The 23,382-nt window shown below is 37.7% G+C and overlaps 1 protein-coding gene across 1 annotated transcript in view; it reads right to left on the reverse strand.

Moving 5' to 3' along the window:
• FER (FER tyrosine kinase) overlaps positions 1-23,382 on the reverse strand; it is a 202,581-nt gene that overhangs the window by 120,257 nt on the left and 58,942 nt on the right. Inside the window, exon 10 of the mRNA XM_009284184.2 lies at positions 22,288-22,477. Coding sequence (XP_009282459.1) covers positions 22,288-22,477 — 190 coding nt within the window. The remainder of the gene's footprint in view (positions 1-22,287; positions 22,478-23,382) is intronic.

A 23,382-nucleotide genomic window follows, 5' to 3' on the forward strand; every position in this document is an offset into this window, starting at 1 on the left:
AGTGCTCTGTCATATTTTACAAGCAACAGGTTTCAGACGCAGCACTGTTGTAATTCTTCTGCCACAAAACAAGGAATGCTGAAACCCTGTTCCCAGTTGTATACACCTCAGCCAGCCTTTTCATTCCACTTCTCTTTTTCCTTCTTAATAGTCAAAACAATTACCTCAGCTCTTTTAAAGAGATGTCACAGCAGAAGACAACCACTCTGGCACTCTTAATTTTACTTTCCATTTTTCTCTTCTGACAAGATGCAGAGAGGAAAAATAAAGCATAAGAACCCCAAAAAGAAGTGCAGAATTCAGGCCAGTTGAAACACGCAAGTGAAGCACTCCCCATTTTGCTTGAGGATTTCCTCAGGTGCAACTTTATATGTGATATACAGAAAGCCGAGCTTCTGTGTTTTATATGTTTGCTTTGGGGGATTTTGTGCAACATGAGGTGCTGTCCATTTTAATGGATTTTCCACTGAATTTAGCTTCTGTGGTCATGCACTACAACTGTTTTAGAGTCCTGTGGACAAAAATCTCCCTTTTGCCAGACATACAGTTCTGCCACTGGGCAAAATCACCGCAGATCTTAGAATGCATGAAAAATAATACAATACACCCAGAAGTGTGACACAATCAAAATGACAGGCCGTAAGAATCATATTCTCAATGGTATTTTGAATGAACGTGAGCAAGACAAAGCAACAGGGCAAGAGATTTTTCTTAAATTGAACTGCATAACGTAAAAGCCCAAAAGAGCTTTTTAGCTGTATAAATCTGGAAAAATGGCTGTTATCTCAGATGTTATTATAAAAGAAAAATAATCTATACTCTTTTTAGAAAAGCAAGGAATTAAGAATCTGGAGAGAGATCTAAGATAAAGATAAAACAGAATTAATGCTTCTGAGGGACAGGCAAATAGTAACACTGTCTCTCCTGATCAAAAGGTGGAACATTAGCAATAAGAGGGACAGCGGGCAATGCAGCATATATTCAATATTGCTACAAAAACCTAGCCAGACATGTACGTATAGGTGATATAAATAGGCCAATACTTTAATATTATTCCATTCAAAGAAAGACCGCCTAATGAGTCAGATCTGTATTCATGCTGATGGTTCATAAGTTGAATGTGGGCTTGCAAATGAAGTTAGGAACCTTCACAGGAAGTTCAGAGGAAATACGAGGAGGACTCTCCAACTGAAAGGGAAGACACTCTCAGAATAAAAGGGGACTTCGATTAGAAGAACATAATCAGTAGTATCTAAAAGATGAGCATGATAATACTGTTTCTGAGATTTGGCTAGGGAACTGGTCTTCAGAGATTTTGATGAAAACTATTTCAGTACCGTACAAGAGCTCTAAGATAAAACCAGAAGGTAGGAATTCCTGGTAGTTATTGCAAATGATATGTTCAATGAACTTACAGATAAAAAAGACATATCAGTCAGTATCTGCCAGAGCAGTTGAGATACTCTCCTTTTCATAAAGTGAATGCCAGCTTCATTTCTGGTTTGAAGATACTATTTCCCTGATGAAAAAGGTGCCAGAACAACATTCATCTTAAGGCTTCACATTTAGATAATGGGGAGAACGAGGAAGATTTTTGCTCTGAGAAGGCTGTAGAAGTCTGGCATGAGAATGGAGTTTTGTGATTTATATGCAAGAGTTCTTCAAAGAAGCTTTAGAGAAAATAATTTTCTGAAAATGACCCTCTGCATTAGTCACTTCAGCAGTGGAAATTAAAAGTTACTGAGGAGAGGCCCCAAAAACCTGTGATAAACTTGGACTATGACAATAACTCTGGCCGGCCTATTGATGAGTGGATATACTAACCACAAAATCTTTGTGTGTCTGTTTTATAGGTATTAGCACATACTAAAGGAGATGTAAATGCTGATGCACATTGAAACATTAACATACAGTAGAACATGTCCGATGCCCCTGAAGTCTATGATTTTATTTCAGAAATAAGACTAATCTCATACCTCGCAAAGCTTTTTTTTCCTCATCCATGACAGAACTGGGTATCTCAGAAAGACCACATGTAGAAAACCAGATAAAGGATCATGCTATATTTACCAAACAAAACAGGATATTTTAAACTATTAACATGTCACTCACACAGGGAACGAGTTGCTGGCTGAATACGAGCTTATTATTTGAGCTGAACAGATCATCTAATCTTTGGACCACCTTCCCTGGAATTATAATATGCATTTTCTTAGTTTGCTATTGTAGATATCTAGAATTGGGAGCAGCACTGTGCAGAGCCATGAAAATGTAACACAGAGTTATTAAAAATTAAAACATTCAGAGCTAATTAAAAATATCTCAAGTACACAGTGAAACCAATTAAACAACACAGCTATTCAAAAAACATTTTTTGATAAGGTAACATTTTCTGTTTTAAGCACAAGTAACACCTTCCAAAGCAGCAGAAATGATGCATAATTGACACACACATATTGTAAAACACTGCACTGGATGTAAATTAATGTTCCACCTTCTGAATTGCAGGGGGTAGCCTGAAAAACAAGACTTACTGGTGTGAAATTTAAGAACAGCTGTGTTTTCTCAGACCAAAGATACATCTCAGGCCATGCCAGTGGCCTAATGGCCTCTAAGGAAAGGAGAATGATAATTCTTCAGAGCATATCCTTGTCCTCTGAAGATCTGTGGTATAAGATTCGCCTTAGTAGTGTAAGATGTTTCTACATGTAACAGTCATGGAAGGATTTTCCTTCCGTAAATTTTTGCAGCTGCTTTCTGAATCTCTATAAACTATTACAACCCACTGCTGTAGCAACCAGTTGCACAACTTAATTACATGTTTTTAAAGAACATGTTTGTCTGCTCGCTCTGAATCATCTGCCTACTGTGGTTATTTGATGGTCCCTGCTTCTTGTTTCTGAAGAAACAGTGAACAACCATTATTCCCTATTCACTTTCTCCACATCACCCAACACCAAACACACTGTATACATCTTTATCACATTCCCCTTCTGTCTGCTTTTTCAAGTCTGAAAAGCCCAATATACTTATTCACTAATTCTACAGAAGTTCCTCCACGTATCTGAGCATTATTTTGCCTTTCTGAATTCTCCTGCATCAATTTTGTAATTTAGGGAGTGTCCTGGTTTCGGCAGGGATAGAGTTAATTTCCTTCCTAGTAGCTGGTACAGTGCTGTGGTTTGGATTTAGGATGAGAACAAAGTTGATAACGCACCAATGTTTTAGTTGTTGCTCGGTAATGCTTACACTAGCCAAGGACTTTTCAGCTTCCCATGCTCTACTGACTGAGAAGGCTGGAGGTGCACAAGAAGGTGGGAGGGGGCACAGCCAGGACAGCTGACCCAAACTGGTCAAAGGGACATTCCATACCATGTGACGTCATGCTCAGTACATAAACTGGGGAAAGCTGGCCAGGGGGGCCACTGCTCGGGGACTGGCTGGGCATCGGTCGGCGGGTGGTGAGCAATTGTACTTGCTTTGTGTATTATTATTATTATCATTTTATTTCAATTATTAAACTGTTTTTTATCTCAACCCACGAGTTTTTTCTCACTTGTGCTCTTCCAATTCTCTCCCCCATCCCACCGGGTGGGGGGGAGTGAGCGAGCGGCTGCATGGTGCTTAGTTGCCAACTGAGATTAAACCACAACAGGGAGCTGAAAATAAAAGCGGCTACATGGAGCCAGACTCTTCTAGGGGGTACACAGCAAAAGCACAAGCAGCAACAGACAATTTGCATCAAGAAAAATTCCAGTTAGATACTGAAAAAAAAATTCACAATAAGGACAGTGATCAAATACTGAATACTGAATTAGGTTGCCCAGAGAGAATTCCATCACTGGAACTGCTAGAACCTCAACTGCAACAAGGCATTGTGCAGCCTGATAAAATACCAAAGATGACCCTGCTCTGAGCAAGAAGCTAGACCAGATGGCCTCCCTGAGATCTCTTCCAATTTAAATTATTCTGCAGTTCTACGGCATTTGGGAAGCAGGTGCACATCAATTTACACAGTCATGTAATGTTTTCTTCTCTATTCTCTGTTCCTTTCCTGAAAATTTCTAGCATATTTTTTGGTTTTGATCACTAAGTAAATAGTGACCTGATATCTTCAGGAACATTTAGACCTTATTTTGAGTGGTAACTCAGAGTTCATTACTGGTATACGTGAAATCAAGCACTGTTACTACAATCTGGTCTGCAGGAATGTAATTACACAATATGATGCTAACACAAAAAAAAAAGACTGTTAGAAATAATATATATAATTTATAACAAGTCAAGGAATTCACTCAACTTTCTATTAAAAAATACTTCCTTTATTTCCAAATAAAGTTTGCTGCTTTTGTGATGACTTATATGCATATGATTACTTATATACCAGAATTTTGAAGGTGCAACAGAGGCTAGAAAGTAATTTATTTTGTTCAGGGAAACAGCAATAAGAAAGAACATTAAACAAGAGATTGGTGAACTATTTGGAGACAAAAACCTGAAGTAAAGCCTTTTACTTTGGAAAGTAAAAAGAAAGCCTGAGATTTCATAAAACACTCTGTGTAAATAAATTAATTTTTAAAAAAGGAGCATGAATACTATGATTGACCCTATGCTTTCTTTTTGAATGACTATCTGTCAGAACAGAACGTAGAGTTAAGTTGTCTGCACTATGTTTTCTGTTTTAATTAGAGTTTCAGAGGACCAATTTTTCAAGCTATGTATGAAATGTCAGGGAAATGTCACCTTCATCTTTGAAATGATTAGTAAATCTTCCAAACACACAAATACGTATTAGAGGTCTTTAAGGAAGTAGAGTACCTCTTAATGGGGGCTAGCAATAATGTTTCCAGAGACTTGGTACTTTTTAGTTATTATATACTAAACAGCTTTTTTATTTTAAAAAGATAGGATTTTTATTTCACCTAATTATCACAAAGAATGTCAAGTGTGCTCTAGAGAAGTAATGACTAAACGTATTGCACCTAAGCTGAGGCACTGAGATCCTGTCCAATAGCTATTTTTTGTGGAAGGAAAAAGTAGCCAGACAAAAGCTTTTGCAAGGCAGATAGAGAGGCCCCTGAAATTCAGTAAGGAATTCCTGCTTTGCTTAATGAATGTATCTGTACACCACTAAATCCTAATACACCTCCATCCACTGATTGCATAATGATGCCAAAGAAAGGAGAATTGATTTCAATAAAGGTGATTTAACAAACCAATTCAGACTTCTGAAAGCTTAGAGCCAAATTTAGAATAAATACATATTTTTGAAAAATTAAGTTTAAATGCCATTACCGTATGTAACTGGGGAAACAGGTAACAAGGAAAACGAAGGCTTTGGTCCTACAAAAACTCAGGCTGGTATGTAAATGTACAGATATGAATTGTCTCACTGATTTCAAGGCACTGTTAATAACCAATAATGCTATTATTAACTGAATGTACAAATATTTTATTAATTCTTACACTATCACTTTACTAGTTTCAAGTAATCAAAAATTATCAAACTTCAGTCTGTACAGCACTTGCTATAGCTGAAAGGGAAGTACCTGGTCATAACATGATCCTTCTCCTCCTTGGTTGTCATTGCCGCATCGCAGTAAGAGATCCCCGAATACACACACAAGGCCTCTCTTGCTGTAATTCTCTGTAAGCTCATGAAGTTGCAATGGGAGAACATAAAACAGACTATACTCAGCGCTCCTAGTTGTACTGAAGTACCTAATGTTCACAAAAACAAGAAAACCTACATTTTCTCACATCCAAAAAAACAAGACGATGAACTAGCTGCTGGTCAAAGTCACCATCTGCCAGAACAACATCTTGCTCAACATTCAGGCTGTGCTGCCACTTGAGAAAACCAAGAACCACAACAAGCCGAAGAGCAGTGAATGAACTGCTGCCACTGTTCAGGCAAGAAGTGACCAAACCAACCTGAACCACAGTCAAGACTGGATGCGAGGTAAGAGTATACAAATGGAGTGGGAATGTATTACATTTCTTCAAATACTCTCCCTGTTTCCAAACATTTTCATCTTCCTAAGCCAGATATAATTTTTAGCCTAGAAACCAGCATTTATGGTTTGGCAGTTACATGTACTAACAACATCAGAATAAGTAATCAGTGAATCAGTGAGATTTCATGAATGTGACTTGAAATTTCAATAATATAACCATAAATTTAAAAACAACATAAAGCTCAAAATATGTTAGAGAAAAAATGTTAAGAGACCATAAAACATGCAAAGCAAACCAACTGTGGCGAAATTTTGTATTTCCATCATCTACACATTACAGTTTGTCAGATGGCTATGAAAAGCACATGTTTTATTAGCTAGAAATACATGTGCAAGTCATTTAAAGTTAACAATTCTTAGGAGCATTTTTGATGCGAAGAGGCTAGTTTTATTCTGTACTTTATTACTGTACACATCCAGCTGAAATAGTTTCAGGCGTGTGCAATCCAAATTCTACAGAAGAACAGAGAAATATAGTAACTCTAGAACTGCTGCACCAGAGTCATAATCAAGATCAACACTAGAGCTGAACTGCTGCCCCAGAGTCATAATCAAGATCAACACTAGAGCTGCCATTTGAAGTGACGAAGTCTTCAATGTGAAATATGTTTTAAAACTGGTTATATACATGCATACACACACAGAGATTGATCTTACCATCCCCCTTTCAAGTTAAAAAAACAAAAACCAAAATCTGAGCTAGAAAGAAAATTCTTGATAAGGTAATGGAATAAATGGATTTCTTTTAAATACACATGTATTTTGCTGCATTACTAGAATTTGGAAAACTTCATCTCTATTTGACTGAATTGTGATAAAACATCAACTGATCACTTTTCCTCCACCGAAGATGGACATTAGTGTAGAAAATAAATTCTATGTCCTGAAGTTTTCATATACTCAATTTTCCACAAAAAGTATAAAGACAGACAGTGGTTTTGGAACTTGTTAACAAATGACAATATTCCGTAATAGCACTTCCTCAACTGAATGGTTAAGTTTTAGGTGGCCAGTAGATAGCTTAACTTTTAAAAAAGTTAACATCTAACTCTTCAAACTTACAAATACTACTTAAGGACTAATAGAACTTCATTACAACCACTGACCAAATAAAAAGAGGTAGAGTCATCCCTGCCAACCTATGTTCAAGAGAGCAACAGGGCAATTTTAACAGAAGAAAAATTTGGTGAAAGGCAGCTATATGGGCTAATAATACAAAGCCACAGGTGAAGAACCTCGAGGCTACATTTCACATGATGCATGAACAATTTTACAGTGCAGGTGGCTGAAGGACCAAACTACACATACAGTGCACCACACAATGAACTCAGCAGATTAAGCAGGTATCAATACAACTTCCAGGCATTTTTATGTGAGGATCCGGACTGTTGAACATGAAGTGTGTTGCACAAAATGGCCAAAAAACCTCAATTCCTAATGGTCTCTGCAACAGTCAGTAGCTGAAGTAAGGAAATGATGAAGATCACCCACAGCTACCACAAGCATGTTGGTGAATGCCTGGAGAGCGATGTACATGTCAAAGAATGCCACCTGGAACTGGAAGTTATCTTTACTAACCGCAAACTTAAAATAACAGTAATAGGCTTGCCAGAAATCTATGTATACTTATATATCCTGCAGACTGAGAAACACAAACCGTCCTCCTTTTCTCACTACTAACAAAAACCTGTGTTCTGGTTATTTTAAACCTCCAAAATTCCAGATAGGAAGCCAAGCCACATTTCAGCAAGGCACAAAGCATTAACTGTTTTCAATCCTTTATTCCTGATCTGCACAGGCAAAACTCCTCTGGTCCCACTGACTACAATGGCATCACTATCCTGACAAAACATGGTCTCATACAGCAAATCTGTTTGGCAGTTTGTAGGGAGGGGATTAGAAGACAGCAAAAAGAAAATTACAGCTATGAGCTACAAGCAGGTGAATTACTGCTGCCATGGAGGCTAGTCAAAAGACGTTCCAGAAAAATACAGTGAATATGGAGCAAAGGTAAGGGGTCAATGAGAAGGACAGTTTGGGGGTTTCTTTGTAGAGATACAGAAAACAAAGTTTCACCTGTCCTCAACTCAAGCAAATCTCCCTCCAAAAGGAGATTTGCTAAGGAGGACTGCATCTCTTTAGAGTTCAGCATTTTGTACCCAAAGGAGAAGACATCGATAGACAACTGAACCAACTAAATGGATGCTGTACCAGCCACATAAAGTGAAAACTGAAGCTACAGGAGCAAGTAATCTGTGCATCAGCCAACAAAGCAGACCACTGTGCCAACTGGGGACCTAGATATCCAAATACAGTATTTATAAACATAGCATGAACTGAATACAGCATGCTCTTAGTGACTGCGCTTAGTATACAAGTCAGTTACTTTAATTAGAATGTATTACTCAGTAACAGAAGGAATGACATAGTCTTTCCAGACCTCATTAAATATATATTCAAAAAGCTGTAGTTTGGATTTGGTTGCTTTTTAGTCACAGATACACACAGTAATGCCTGCTAAAGAAACGCATCTGACACATCAGTGGTGGAGTCCAGATTTTAGGCATTTAAGCACAAGAAAGTCTGGTCCCTGGAAAAGGATTAGAGGCATTGAAGCAGCTATACCCTGAAGTGCTGACAGCTGCTAGGGGAACAGTGGCCAGAAGTCAACATGTAAGGAAGGAATAGAGAACAAGAACATCCTCTCTATATTGCATGACCTTGAAATCCACAAGTAACCATAAGTCCTTCCAGGGTTCACAAGACACTAAGAACTAAATACTCGATAGCTGCAGATTCCCAGACTGCAGGCAGGGACTTGCAACCCAACTTTAGCAGAGGTCAATCCCAGCTCACAGAAGACAGTACTCCATTGGCAGAGGAAACACCCCAAGATTTCCCCTAACCTCAAAGGAAGTTCCTAGACACCCCTGAAGACTCCGGTGTCCCCAGCCACCCACTACATGAACTCACCAGAAGTGCGTTGTCTGTAAGTTTATTACTGTACTGTTCTGACCGGTTTAAAGTAACATTTGCTGGATTCTGCCCTCTCCACACCGCCACACAAAAACTGGCACCTACCAGTGAAGATCCCTCTTATGACTCATCGACTGGCTCTGACTCATTGACCGGCTCTAATGAAGCCACCCTGGCAAATGCTACATCAAGCGACATGAAATAGCACTACACATGTTATACAATCTGACAGGATGTAAAGCCTCTTTCTTCCCCTAATAAATAGCATTATTAAATATGGACTGGCAATTGTACCCTATTTTGAAAAACGTATTGTGAGAGGATGCATTTGTTTTATCACAGTAAAACAAAGCTTCACGGAGTTAACCCCCAATAGCTTCAGTCAGATGGGACACAGCAGGTTCTTAGCCAGACCCACATTTATGTTAGCTGTATTAAAGAATAAAACTGATCCTTTCATAACCAGAAAGATTCTGTAGTATGACTAGATTCAAATTTAATCAGGTATTTCTATTTGACAGCGAGCACAGTCAGAATGTGATGTTTGCTTTTGGTTTTCACAGATCCCTGCATCAGTTTATTAACAAAATCAGCTTGCACATTAATAGATAAAATGATAAGAGCAACTTTGTGACAGCTGCAACACACAACTTTAGCAAAATACCTGAGGTAGGCTTAATGAGTAATCTTTGTAGGGTGCCAATTTAAAATTAAGCTTTTATTTCTGTAAATAATACATACTGGCATAACTACTGGAAATATACTAGTATTCTTGTTCAGAACAGACAGGCACAATACACAAATGACCACTACTTTTTCAAATAAGGGAAATAGCAAACCAACATAGACGTTTTTACACAGTAAGTAAACACCACAGATATCTGCCAATTTCAACAACAGAAAAACAAAAATGCAAATCCAACAAATAGGCAGTGTTCAAATTCTACTCTGAGTAAAGCCTATGGTCCACTGAACTCATGTCATACCTCAGATCACAACTGTATAAATCATAAACACGAACATGACTATTCTGAAAATACAGACATCAAGGAGGAAAGACGTAGTGTGCAAGTCTCAGTAATGGTACCAGAGAGTAACAGATTTCAATCCTGTCCAAGGTGAAGTTCATAAATTTTATCTAGCACAATGAGCCAAAATAAATTAGGTAGCATTTCTCCCGTGGTATTACAAAAAGACTTTGAGTTGTTATGCTCAGTGGTCAACAGAAGGAGTCTTTCACATGTTTCAGTCATTACTCATTAAAAGGGGACTGTCCAATCAAGGGGTCTCTCCTCAAAGTTCATCAGTAGTACCTATTAAGCATCCTCAAGCTGCTTGTCAAATCAAAGGCCAGTCTCCTCTGTTACAGAAGAAACTTCTTTCACTTCCCCCCCAAAAAGAACCAGTAATTTCTACAGATTATGGGCATAGTTACATATGACTCAATGGGTGAACTTCTTAATAAGTACGTTGAAGAAAGTAACGGAGATGATACTTCAGCCCTCTTGGTTGAAAATCCTTATTTCCTCACTAATTTTCATCACATACTATAAAGCCTCATTTCATTACCACACTGTTCCTGAGACACTTCAATGCCAAGAGCAAATTGTAGATACAATGATCCATATAAACAGTGTTAATTTACAAATGATATATATAAAATCCCACAGACTGAACAGATCAACCACACAAAATCAGCAAACACCTGAAGTGGACCAAAATCCTCTAATACACAGCCACAGCTTTGGATACTACCACACTGGCTCTCAGTAGAGCTCTCCTAACAACCACATTAGTGACCTTAAAGAGGATGTTTCCCCAACGAGAATAGCCTTAGAAGAAAACAGTCACATTTTTCAAAAAGCTACTTCATTGCCCCATTCAAAAATTACTTGAAGTCAAATCATCCCTCCATTAATGGCACTTATGTAGATGTCACATATTACTGTAGCCGGGAACTTGCATGAACTATCACTAAACAAGCACAATCACACTGTAACAAGATCCTGTTAGGTAGGAAATGCTCACAACTCCCACCTGCAGGTTTGTCTTTTTGTCCCCCCATAGAGATAACAACATCTCCCCTTTATGCTAGAATAGCAACTGACTTTTACAGCAAGCTAGTTAACATAAGAAAACTGAATTTATATCAGCTGTTCTGAACTTTCATTTTCCTTGAGGACTGGGGCTTCTCTTTCAGACTAATGAAACACTTGTGTACCTAAAAGTTTCTTTTTTTTTTAACCCAGAAGTTATTTTTTAACTTTTTTTTTAGTAGAACCCTCTGAATATATCTTCCCTCACTTAAAAAGAATACAAAATTCACAACATGTTTTAGTGCAACAGTATAGTCACCTCAGTGTAATGCCTGCTCAGTCACATCAGCTTCACCTGTATTGCGACATTCTCTGTGCACCCAGAATGAATTCAGTGTAACAATTAACAAATTCAACTACTCTAGAGAGCTGCTAGCATAGAAGATGAAAACTTCAGGTTACCACTATACAGAAATTGTGAAGACTGTCAAGCATCTAATTTTAGCCCCCTCACCCCACTATATTCAAGTTTCCATTTCTCTCCCTCCTACCTACAGTTCTTTGTTTTCATTTTTATCACAGTCACTAAGTAAACACTAAATACAGGTTTCCAGAGTGAGATAATTTCAGTTATGTTAGCCATTGTGAAAGTCCGCATTGTCACAAAGGTTCGGCAAAACTACGTAAATTTAATTTAAAGGGGAAATGACAGAAGTTTATGTTACATATAAACCCAAACATTGAGTGATTTTATTTCATCTTAGTACTTGAACCTAAGATCTGGAAATAAAACAAGTAATTCTGAGGCACATCAAAACCAAACATTTGCAGATATAGCTCCTAATCCTTCAAATTCTCAGGCTATATCACTTCTATCCCATGTTTTTCTTGATTATACTATTTATGCTTTGATTTACCACCCAACACATCACTGTGGCAATACGTGTTGAAAAAAGCAAAGCCACAGTCTCATGGAAATATTCTCCCTCATAGAATTATACTAACACTGACAACCTGTAAAACAGCACATGCATCTTGAAATTGTCAAGTTGGCTCCACTTTCTCATCCTCTCATTCAACTCATCTACAGAGCAACAAATTAAAGCAGTTATTTCATTAGGCAAGCAAGTAAGCATCTATCAGAATATTAATGTCGGGGTCCTGAGGGCACCGATAGGCTTCAGCAGCCCTGACCAGCTTCACCTGGAGACACACACCACCCCTGCCCATGTGCTCACCAGCCCCATTTCAGCTCAGGCACAAAGTCCTGGCCTGAGCTGCATCATAGGTACCTGTCTCCGGCTTTGTCTCTGGCCCTGCCTCCTGAATGAATCCTTCATACATATGTTGTAGCTTTCTCCAGTCCTGTGTTTGGTCCTGTGTCCTGGACAGACTTTGGACCCGCATTATAGCCTTGTCTTCAGCCCTGTCTTTGAACCCTTCTCCTTTTGCTCCTGACTGGACTCCTAGTTGGACTCTGAACCTGATTCATTGCTTTGCTGCCTCTGGAGCTGCCCATGGACCTTCTTAACAACTGGCTCTGCCACTGTGCTCACACCCTGTGGGACAGCACCCCACCAGTGAGGGCATTGCCCAGCCTGGGGTCACCCTCATCTCCTGGATCACCGCTCCTTTTCGAGCAGCTGGCTCTTGCTGCACGCTAACCATTTAGGACTCATTTCCTATCATATCTCTGGATGCTGCCTATGAGAGGAGATTTTAAAGTGCAATCAAATCTTAAAGAAAGAAATTGAGGAGACTTTTTCCCTGTAATTTGATTCACATTGTATTGGCAAGGTTTTGGCAGCAGGGGGGCTACATGGGTGGCTTCTGTGAGAAGCTGCTAGAAGCTTCCCCCATGTCCGATAGAGCCAATGCCAGCCGGCTCCAAGATGGACCCACCGCTGGCCAAGGCTGAGCTAATCAGTGACAGTGGTAGTGCCTCTGTGATAATGTATTTAAGAGGGGTGAAAAAAACCTGCACAACTGCAGCTAGAAAAGGAGTGAGAATATGTGAGAGAAACAACTCTGCAGCCACCAAGGTCAGTGAAGAAGGAGGAGGAGGTGCTCCAGGCACCAGAGCAGAGATTCCCCTGCAGCCTATGGTGAAGACCATGGTGAGGCAGGCTGTCCCCCTGCAGCCCATGGAGGTTAACGGTGGAGCAGATATCCACCTGCAGCCCATAGAGGACCCCACACTGGAGCAGGTGGATGTGCCTGAAGGAGGCTGTGACCCCGTGAAGAGCCTGTGCTGGAACAGATATCCACCTGCAGCCCATAGAGGACCCCACACTGGAGCAGGTGGATGTGCCTGAAGGAGGCTGTGACCCCATGGAGAGCCTGTGCTGGAGCAGGCTCCTGGCAGGACCTGTTTTTATTTCTCATTACCCTACTCTGATTTTGATTGGTAATAAAATCAAACTGAATTCCCCAAGTCAAGTCTGTTTTGCCCGTGATGGTAACTGCTGAGTGATCTCCCTGTCCTTATCTCGACCCACGAGACTTTCCCTCTCCCTGAGGATGAAGGAGCAGCAGAAATAATGTGTGATGAACTGACTGCAACCCCCATTCCCCATCCCCCTGCACTGCTTAGGCGGGGAGAAGGTAGAGAAATTCGGGAGTAAAGTTAAGCCCAGTAAGAAGGGAGGAGTGGGGGGAAGGTGTTTTAAGATTTAGTTTTTATTTTCTCATTATCCTACTCTGATTTGATTGGTGATAAATTAAATTAATTTCTCCAAGTTGAGTCTGTTTTGCCCGTGACAGTAACTGCTGAGTGATCTCTCCCTGTCCTTATCTCGACCCATGAGCCTTTTGTTATATTTTCTTTCCCCTGTCCAGCTGAGGAAGGGGAGCGATACAGCAGCTTGGGTGGGCACCTGGCATCCATCCAGGGTCAACCCACCACACACACATATCACAAGTTCCTGTCATACACTGTGACAGGAAATACTTGTAATCTCATTTATCTCAAAATGTCATGTTTATGAAACTTAATAAAGCTGCCAAAGGTTAATAAGAAGTCAAATGAAATACCTGTTCCAACTAGTTTTAAGAACTCCCTAAAAGGGTTAATAGAAAATAAATTATTTGACTAAGAACTTTATTTGCTCAACTAAATGCTGATTAGGAATGAAAGGACCAGGTAGGAGCACCTGGTAAAGAGGTGATCTAAATTCAGCATCTCACAGATGTTAGATTTGAACTTTTTTCCCCAGAACAACCTCTTCTGCTTTCTCTCCAGCTGAGAGAATCATAATACATTCTGGAAGAGGACATATCTTTTCTTATTTATTTTTTTTTTTTTTAGCAAATATCTTTTATTAAAGGCACTGAGTGAGACTAAGGAAAACTTTGAGGCAGGCAAGTCATTCTTAGCTACTCTATCCTTAATTTGTTTTTTTGGTTTGGGGGTTTTTTTTTGAGTTGTACTGATCTATAACCTAGTTTCCAGACAACAAACTCTTGCTTTCTGCAATTAAGAAGCTTGAAAAAAAAATAAGATTAAAAAAATTACTTTGCTTGCATAAAAATTCTGCAGTAACTTCCAGAAAACAAACCTGCTTTTGACCCACACAATCTTACAGATCAGGAATGTTATTTGATTAAAAATAGAAGCAATTCATCAGAGTTCCAATAGTGCCCCAAAAGTAAAGGCCTTCAATCATTTCTCAAGAATGACACATTTCCATGCATCTTGGCTGTGACACTCCAAGCTTTCTTTCGCCTTAGGATGAGGACATTAGTTTCAGAAACTCCTGGATACCTATTGTTATCTTCACGCAAATGTCATTGCCTTTCTCACACAGTCAAATAAATATGTTTCTTGTGGTGTGTTTCTGTACCTCCCTAAAAAGAAGCTGAGATAAGTAATCCTGGAATTTTTTGACTGGATTACAGTGACTATCACATGCCACATGGGACTTTCACTTTCTCTACTGTTAAAGCCTCTTCTGAGCCAAGAACTTCAAAGTGTCTGTTGGAAAATGGGTGTCACCTGTTTGGATATTAGTATCTAGTATTCTTTATGGCTTAGGTTATCCAAGACATCTACATGGGAATGGCAGACATGAGTCACAGCTTTATGTCAGGCAGGATACCTTAAGCAATCTAAAAATGGCATTAATGTTGATATTCAGGCACTTGGATCTCAAGTTGACCAGAAATGTTTTGCATCTATCTTACTGCAGGATGACCCAAAGAAAAAAAATTCAGTGATATCTGAAACATGCTATTTCACTTATCCCACTGTTAAAGATCACCAACAGTAAAAAATAAAAAGAACAAAAAATGATCAGGTATGTATCTTAATGGTAGTGCTCTGAAAGATAGATTAGATTGCCATTCTGGTTTCTCAGTCTGTAGCAGGTAAGAGCTTCCCCACATGGCAGAAAAGAGAAGCCACCATAAAGCAAACCATAAAATCATACACTTCAAATCAAAAAGAAAACCGCCACAAAGCAAACCATAAAATCATACACTTCAAATCTGGCAATAAACTACCAGTGGCACTAGATTAAAACCATAAATTCTAATTCCAAGAAATATTTTATAGTAGATTTTAAGACTTTGAGAAGCATAATAATTGCCTTTAAGAACAAGGTTATTTTTAACCAGCCACTTAAAAAAGAAAAAAAGGAAAGGAGAGAGATGACTTAAAGCAGCCAAATTCTATCACATTATTTCCTGTGTGTTGCCTAGAGCCTATAAGAAGTTAATAATCACACTAATTCAGTCCCATTGCTTGCATGAAAAAGATGCAAGAAGCCAATGGTAATAGTTCTGGCAGAGAATTACTACTTTCCTCCCAGCAGACAGAGAAATATTCCAACATATACTGAAACATACACTGGATACCAGTATGTGATTTCTGTTCAAAGGGAAACTTCTGAGTGAAGCTTTCACAGAGAAGATTTTGACTGAAATAACAAATCCCCAGTGGGTATGCAATGCTGCAACACTACTATGATGAAGCCTTCTTCCTCAAGGAAAATTGAAAGCTCTTGAAATATTTTTTGCAGTTCAAGACAAGTATATGTACTTATCTCAAGTACATACACTCTCCTTCATACCGAGAGGGTAAACTAATTCTGCACTTAACAGACTCTGAGAGTTTTGTTTACTCTGAACGAGCCACCTCCCTCAATTCCTCCCAAAGTTTGCTCACACTTCCAATTTTGCCTTTCCCCAAGACTAGGTTATTGCTCAACACTTTTTGTTAGATAATATGCTAACCTTAAGAAATATATAATTTCTGATCCTTAGTCTATGAAAAGATTACTGTCAGGTTCATCTTTTACTTCAGAAGTTTCCAGGCATGTTCACTGGAAAGAGGCTTGACAGCTCCATTGACCTCCCATCTTGTAAATTCTGGGCCAGTCAGTAATACCCACGTGGGACAAAGTATGACTGAGTTTATCTGTCTATTACCTTAGTACCTCCTTTTGGATTGTTCTTCCTCTGATGTATGTGTGTCAGGCAAGTAGGATTTACGAAGAGAAGAAACAGAAGCCAGAACACACTCACTCTGACAGCAAGAGGAACAGAGTTCATCCTCCACACTTCCTAGAAGCATCTGACATTTGGAGCATTTTTGCTCCATATTAAGTTCTGGCTGTAAGCCAGAAACACGGGTCCCAGCCAGCAAGCTTGGAAAGTGGCCCAAAGCAAAGATCACTTAGTTGAACTTCAGCTGTCCAGGCATCCAACAAATACAACTGTTTATTTCCAAATCTTTTATGAATTAATAGGCACAATCTTACAACATCACTGCACTGGCAGTGTTTCCTCTGCTGAGACAAAAATAAGAGAAAGGATAAGGATACCAGTGCTGCACAGACTTACTTTTGGCCCTGCTTCTATTGACAAGAAACTTAAAATCTTGGAATAGCACAGTGGCACTCTACAAGGTTTATAAATATCTAAATCAAATAACTGTGAAGGGCTCCACTACCACTTCCTAACACATACCCTCATATAATCTTATTTTTGTATAGATGTCATGAGCCACAAATTAGTAGAGAATTACTTACATGGACAGATAAACAAGGGAGCTGTTTGGTGATGCATTACAAAGTGTAGGAATGCCTTAATTCTTCTAAGTCAGTAAGAAAAAAATAAAAATTTTATCTCTACCATTAAGCTTTCTGCTACTGCTGCAACGGGCTGTCACAGAAGCTAACCGTTTCCCTGCATCTGTTTGAAAATAAAGATCCTATATAGCCTAAGACAGTATGGGAAAAGGAGACCCCCTAGTGTGTGGGTACATCTCTCAGTGGGTTATATTTCAGGGCCTTATGATATATCATCTAAAATGCATTTAATGAAGCATCTGTAATCACATAACCAGCTCCTGGAAATGCTCTTTCATATCTATGTAATGGACTTTAAAAAATTCAAAACGTACAAATTGATTAAATTTGTCAATTATTATTTTAATGAGAATCCTGAAAACATTTGCCTCAAACCCAAACCTGCAGAGGAATACTCTAAGACTACTGTTTTGTTGGTCACACTGTTAGAAGGAGCACTGAGTCATGGATTCTAGAAAGCAGGGATGGAAATATAAAGCATTCACATTAGGAAAATAAAAAAGTATTTTTAGAATAATTTATAAATAATGAAACTAGCACTTCAGCACTGTTTCATGCATTCAATATTTTTTCTTCCATAACCACTGAGAACTTTTTTTTTATTTACCACAATCTTCACCAAAAGCTGGCTTATCTTACTTTTAAAGCAATCACTGAGAATAGGATTTCTGAAGCCTTTTAAAAAGGAATGACAAACAGTAAAACCAATGAGATATGCAGTGAACTTTTATTTTTTTTTTCCTTTTGGATAATTCTGCTACAACAGATAAAACCTGAATTTAGAAATGTAAAATCTCTTACTAATACCCTTTTTCTGTTACCCCACTGCATACAGTTTTAAGCATGGCACTCTCCTGGAATGGTGCATTAATAGTTAGATCCATCTCACTGGCTGTATCATGACACCATAATGCTTCAGCTTCCTTTTGCCCTGTGTACCCTTCATGAGTTCATGTTACCAGAGCATCTGTACTCCAGAGCCTTCCATCCTGACAGCCAAGCTGGACTGGAAGTCCTTTAAGGAGTGTATGGAGAAAGAACAGTGAGTGACTTTGTACTGCTGCTCCATGGGCAGTATAGCTGCACAGCTCTTTTAGTTGTCTTACATGCTGTTGAAGACCATGCATAGGGTCTTTCTACATTACCGTTGTATTTTATTATTTATTTATTTATTATTTATTTATTTTATTACAAAAAAATCTCAAAAAATCAGAACAAAACAAAACCAAACCACCACTTCAGATTATTTAGATGTTAGATAGATGAGAACACACTTTTTTTCCTCCACATTTCTGTGTCTCATATGCCTTCTTTACACATATGTAATGATGAAAAACTTTGATTATTCAGTCATAACTAGTCTTTTGGCACTGAGCTCCACCTGCTGACAAGTCTTTCAAGTATTGCAGAGCCTGCATACAAAGTCTCAGTTTTATCAGTGGTTCCAGTATAATGCTGCAGTACACAAAATAAATCTATATGAAACATTTCTATAGTGAGAAAACCATATAGTTTCAAATACATATTCTTAAAAATAATGGGTTTGCACCTTTATAATATTTGTTTTTACCATGTAAGGAAAAGGAGAAGACATATTAATGTGGCATACAGATTTCACTGTATTATTGCTAAACAAAATGAATTACTATTTTATATTAACTAAATCTATTGCCAGGCTTAAGCAATCCCTGAAGATTTCCAATTTGTAACAATTTCCAAGTCAATACTGATGCTGTAATTTTAAAGTCTTACTACGAAACGCAAACCACCGCCATTGTACTTAATTACCTGAATAAATGTTTAACTAGCACTGCAATATTCCAAATATTCCTGATGTTTTTATTTCTAATCAGATCATTAGAAATATAAAATTTTTGTTGCTTTCTTTGTTTTAATTATGGTAACTACTGCCATGCTCTGTTGATTATATTAACAGCAAGAATAGCATATGTATCTTAAGACCAATGACAGGCCATACATCCATTGATTGAACAACTAAACACTGAAAAGTTAGTTCAAGATTCCAGATACTAGTTAGTTTTTGTAAAGTGACATAATATACAACAATTTGGATACTACAACATTTTGGCAAAAACCCAGCTGTTTACAAGGAAAAACTAGCTTTTTCTTAGTATCTCCCGCCTTACTTTAATATAAGTATAGCAGAAAAAGTTAACTATGATTTTCCCGATTACATAGTGCATAGTATCATAACTGCGTAACTCTAAGGGGCTCAAAGACATTATTTTAAACTTGTAGCACCTTCAGCATTAAAATTATCTCTGTCTTGCATGGTTATCTCAGTAGAAAGGTATAAGTGCTAGAAACAAGAAAATATGTTTTATTTTTCCATATATGATGCCAAAATTGTTAAATGCAATGTTCAGGAATAGCCAAAAATAGAATTGTTTTAACTCCTTGCTATGCTATCATGATTGAACAAAACAGAATCATCCAGCAATTTCCTTTTTTCTTAAAATGTGTACATGAACACCAATACACAGCTAATATTCTACAAACAATAAAATATATTGACCAAACCAAACCATAGTGAAGACACTAACAAAATATGAAACTTTCTACAGTTAACAGAAGCAAAAAAGAACAAGGAAACAAAGGAAGTTATAACACACACATAACATAACACTGTCTATAAAAACACATCAAACAGCATTTCAGAATTTCATTCCTTGTTAGTATTCTATTTCACTGTTACCTAATGTAAGAGATGGAAAAAAACCCCACTTGCGTTTTGTATATCACATTTTTAATTCTAAATTACCAAAAAAGATCCACATGTGACTGAATACATGAAAATCTACTTCATATGCATGCTCACAACACAAGCCAATTATAATTTTATCATTCTTAGGAAAAGCATTTGTAAAACAACTGTTTACGATGAATTTCTGAAGAGGAATAAATAACCACATTCAAATGTAGTATCAGGCAATATTTAGACGAACTGCTTTTAGATAAAGAGGAGAAACCTAAACGGATTTATAGCTGAAGAAACAACGATCCTCCTGAATGACACCAGGATGAGCATCAGCAGCAAAAACATTTCATTTCTGATCATTTAGCACCTGTATAATTTTATGGAGTTTTACTAAAAAAAATCCCATTATAAAAATCACCAGGATGCTTATTTAGACAAACAGCCCATCAGTGTATTATTTTTTTCATTGTGAGATACAGTCAAGACCGCCCTCTCAAGGTACAGCAATTTGAAAAAAGTTTAATTTAGACTGCAGTTGTACCTACCGCTTTTAGTCAATTTTACCAGCACAGGATATCATCTTAATAGTTGAACAAAACTTAGGTGGTATTTGCCTGTCTTAAATAACTTACTCAAGGGAAATCACCCAGCATGTAAGTCGTATTCTGTTATTTTTCATGGTGCATACAAATTATAAGACTAAATCCCCTGAAGTCAAAATAGCATCATTTTTCTTACTCGCGGTACATTTAATATATGCAAAAATGTATTACTTGCATCATTCTAGAAATCTCAGTACGTACCTCCTCCAACAAAAAAAAAAGATAAATTAACATAGATAACTTTTATTTCAAAAAAATTAAGAGGTCAAATTCTTCACGGTGTATTGTACATACATGCAAGGATTATTTGCTCCCACCCATTGAAACAAGAGATTTGGACACCAGAAGACAGACTTCAGTAATCTTGAACTGAGGTGGAAGAATACCACTCTCTTGATTAGACTCACCATCTCAACTAACCCTTACAGACAATATGTGCTAGCACCACTACAGAATATCACATGAAATAACTAAGAAGATAGTCTACCCCAAACTTTTATTTCAAAAAAATTAAGAGGTCAGAATTCTTCACGGTGTATTGTACATACATGCAAGGATTATTTGCTCCCACCCATTGAAACAAGAGATTTGGACACCAGAAGACAGACTTTAGTAATCTTGAACTGAGGTGGAAGAATACCACTCTCTTGATTAGACTCACCATCTCAACTAACCCTTACAGACAATATGTGCTAGCACCACTACAGAATATCACATGAAATAACTAAGAAGATAGTCTACCCCAAAAAGATGCCAAGCCTCTTAACCTTTCACAGTCATTATCCCGATCCTTCCTTTGTCTTTTCCCATCTTTTGGTGCTTTATCAACTCCTCCTAGATCATGACAAGCAAACAAGCTTTGTAAAATAATGTTTTGTACCAGTGAAAATGGCAACCACCTGCTAGTGCCTTGTAAATATGAAACAGTAGTAGTGGAAGCAAGAGAATACTGACAATTAAGTGTAACTGTAGAATGGGAATGGAAGAAAAAACAAACTTGGTTCCACAAATAGATGGAAAAAACAAAAGCATTCCTCTCAGATACAACCATTTCATTATCATTTCACTGAGCTACTGCTCTGTGGGTCAAAAGAGATGGCAAGCTCAACCTCTAAAGAAAACAAGTCACAAGCATCTTGTATATGTCAAACCTAATCCATAAAAGCAAACACTACTGCTTGTCCCTTTAGTAGACAGGTACTATTTTTTTGCTTTTTTATGTGGCCTACTATCTCTACACATAGCTGCATATAGTTGAGAAAAGGAAGTCACACAAAATATTAGCAAAGTACTTATTTTAATTACATGGGGTCTCATCAATAGCACAAAAAGTTCCTTTTGATTATTAAGAGCATGTAAACATTTAAAACTAAGTTGCAAAGAAACCAGTGTTTGTTTTTGTTTAAAGAAAAGCGTAACTGTAGTACCTAAAATTAATTTCTCAATTACACAATGTGTGCAGTGATTCTAACAGCTTTTACTGTTAGTTTTCTATCTACAACTGTGAATGTATTTCTTCAACACAGCCAATGAAATTACCAGTAGCTACTCAGTCACGTTTACTAAATTTATTTAAGGATTTATGCTTGTGATTCTAAAACAATCTAATGTAATCTAAGCATCAAATGTGCAGAAGACCAGCAAAGTCCACAGACATACAGAGGGTGTTACAAGTTACTGCAACTTAAAAAGAATCACACAACTGAACTGTTTTTCTAAACGAGCCTCCACAAATGCAAAGTGAAGTTTATCCACTTCAGTCATCCTTGCGAATATCTTGAGACTGATCCCAAGACTAAAGCACAACAGCAAGGCTGCACAATTCAGTAAAACCGACGTAAAACTTACCATAGAAGTGACTGATCTGGCATCTTCTTCGTAATTCACTACAGGTGGTGGCTCTTTCCCATCATTCTCTTGAACCTTTTGTTCCAGTAGTTCTTTCTGGGCTGCAAATTTTGCCTCAGAGCATCTTAATTGCTGAACTGTTTGCTTAAGTTCTTCCAGAGCTTGCTTTTGGCTCAGCAAGAGGACAATACTGCAGAGAAAAATAACAAACAATTTAAAAATATACATGATTTAAAATACATACTTTGTTTCATAAAAGCTAAAAAAACCCCAAAACCAAAATCATTTTCAATACTGGAACCTGTTTTTCTTTTTTTCACTTTATCCATTCATTTCATGAAGGAAATTTACTAAACTTTTATAAAAGCATGAAAAATCCTCAACAGAATTATTTGTTTTAAGGCATAAAACACATGAAGCAATTCTAGACAATTTTCAAAGCTACAAGACAATGCAAACACCTACTCTGCCATTCTCTTTTCTCGATCCATCACAAAAATCACTGATAATAAATATAGATGAAACTACTATTTTCGTCCACTTTTGACTGCATTTATAAAGACTAGCGTTCCTCATCCTTTAGAAAAGAAATACATTTTTAGATTATTATTTCCAGTGATGAGAAATCCGCTGCAATCCACATAGCTGTTGTAATAATAATTTGCACTATTAAACTCACCTTACATCCAGTATAAATTCATCTGGTGTCAAGTTAGAGACATCTGTTGTCTCTTCTGGACTGAAAGGTCCTCTACTGTGTAAGTATTTCTGGACTGCAGTCTAACATTCTTTTTTTGAAGCTAAATAAATTGAACTCCATGAGGAGTTGCTAAAAGCAATTTTTTCTTGTGCTTGAGAGAGCATGCTTTTATGGCTCTTCTCTGAATACCCCTCATACTCCTGAATACTCCAAGACAGACATAATTCAAGCATTATTGAAAGACAAGCAGACCACTTAGAACACCTACAGGTACCCAGATGACTCTCTTATCCCCAAGAACTGCCAAAACTAAAGATGGACAGAAGCTGCCTAACAGACAGAACCATCCACAGTACAATACAGACACCCTTAAAAGCACTCAACTGGAGCCCAGC

This window comes from Aptenodytes forsteri, unplaced genomic scaffold, assembly GCF_000699145.1.
Source record: "Aptenodytes forsteri isolate BGI_AS27 unplaced genomic scaffold, ASM69914v1 Scaffold69, whole genome shotgun sequence".
NCBI lineage: Eukaryota > Metazoa > Chordata > Aves > Sphenisciformes > Spheniscidae > Aptenodytes > Aptenodytes forsteri.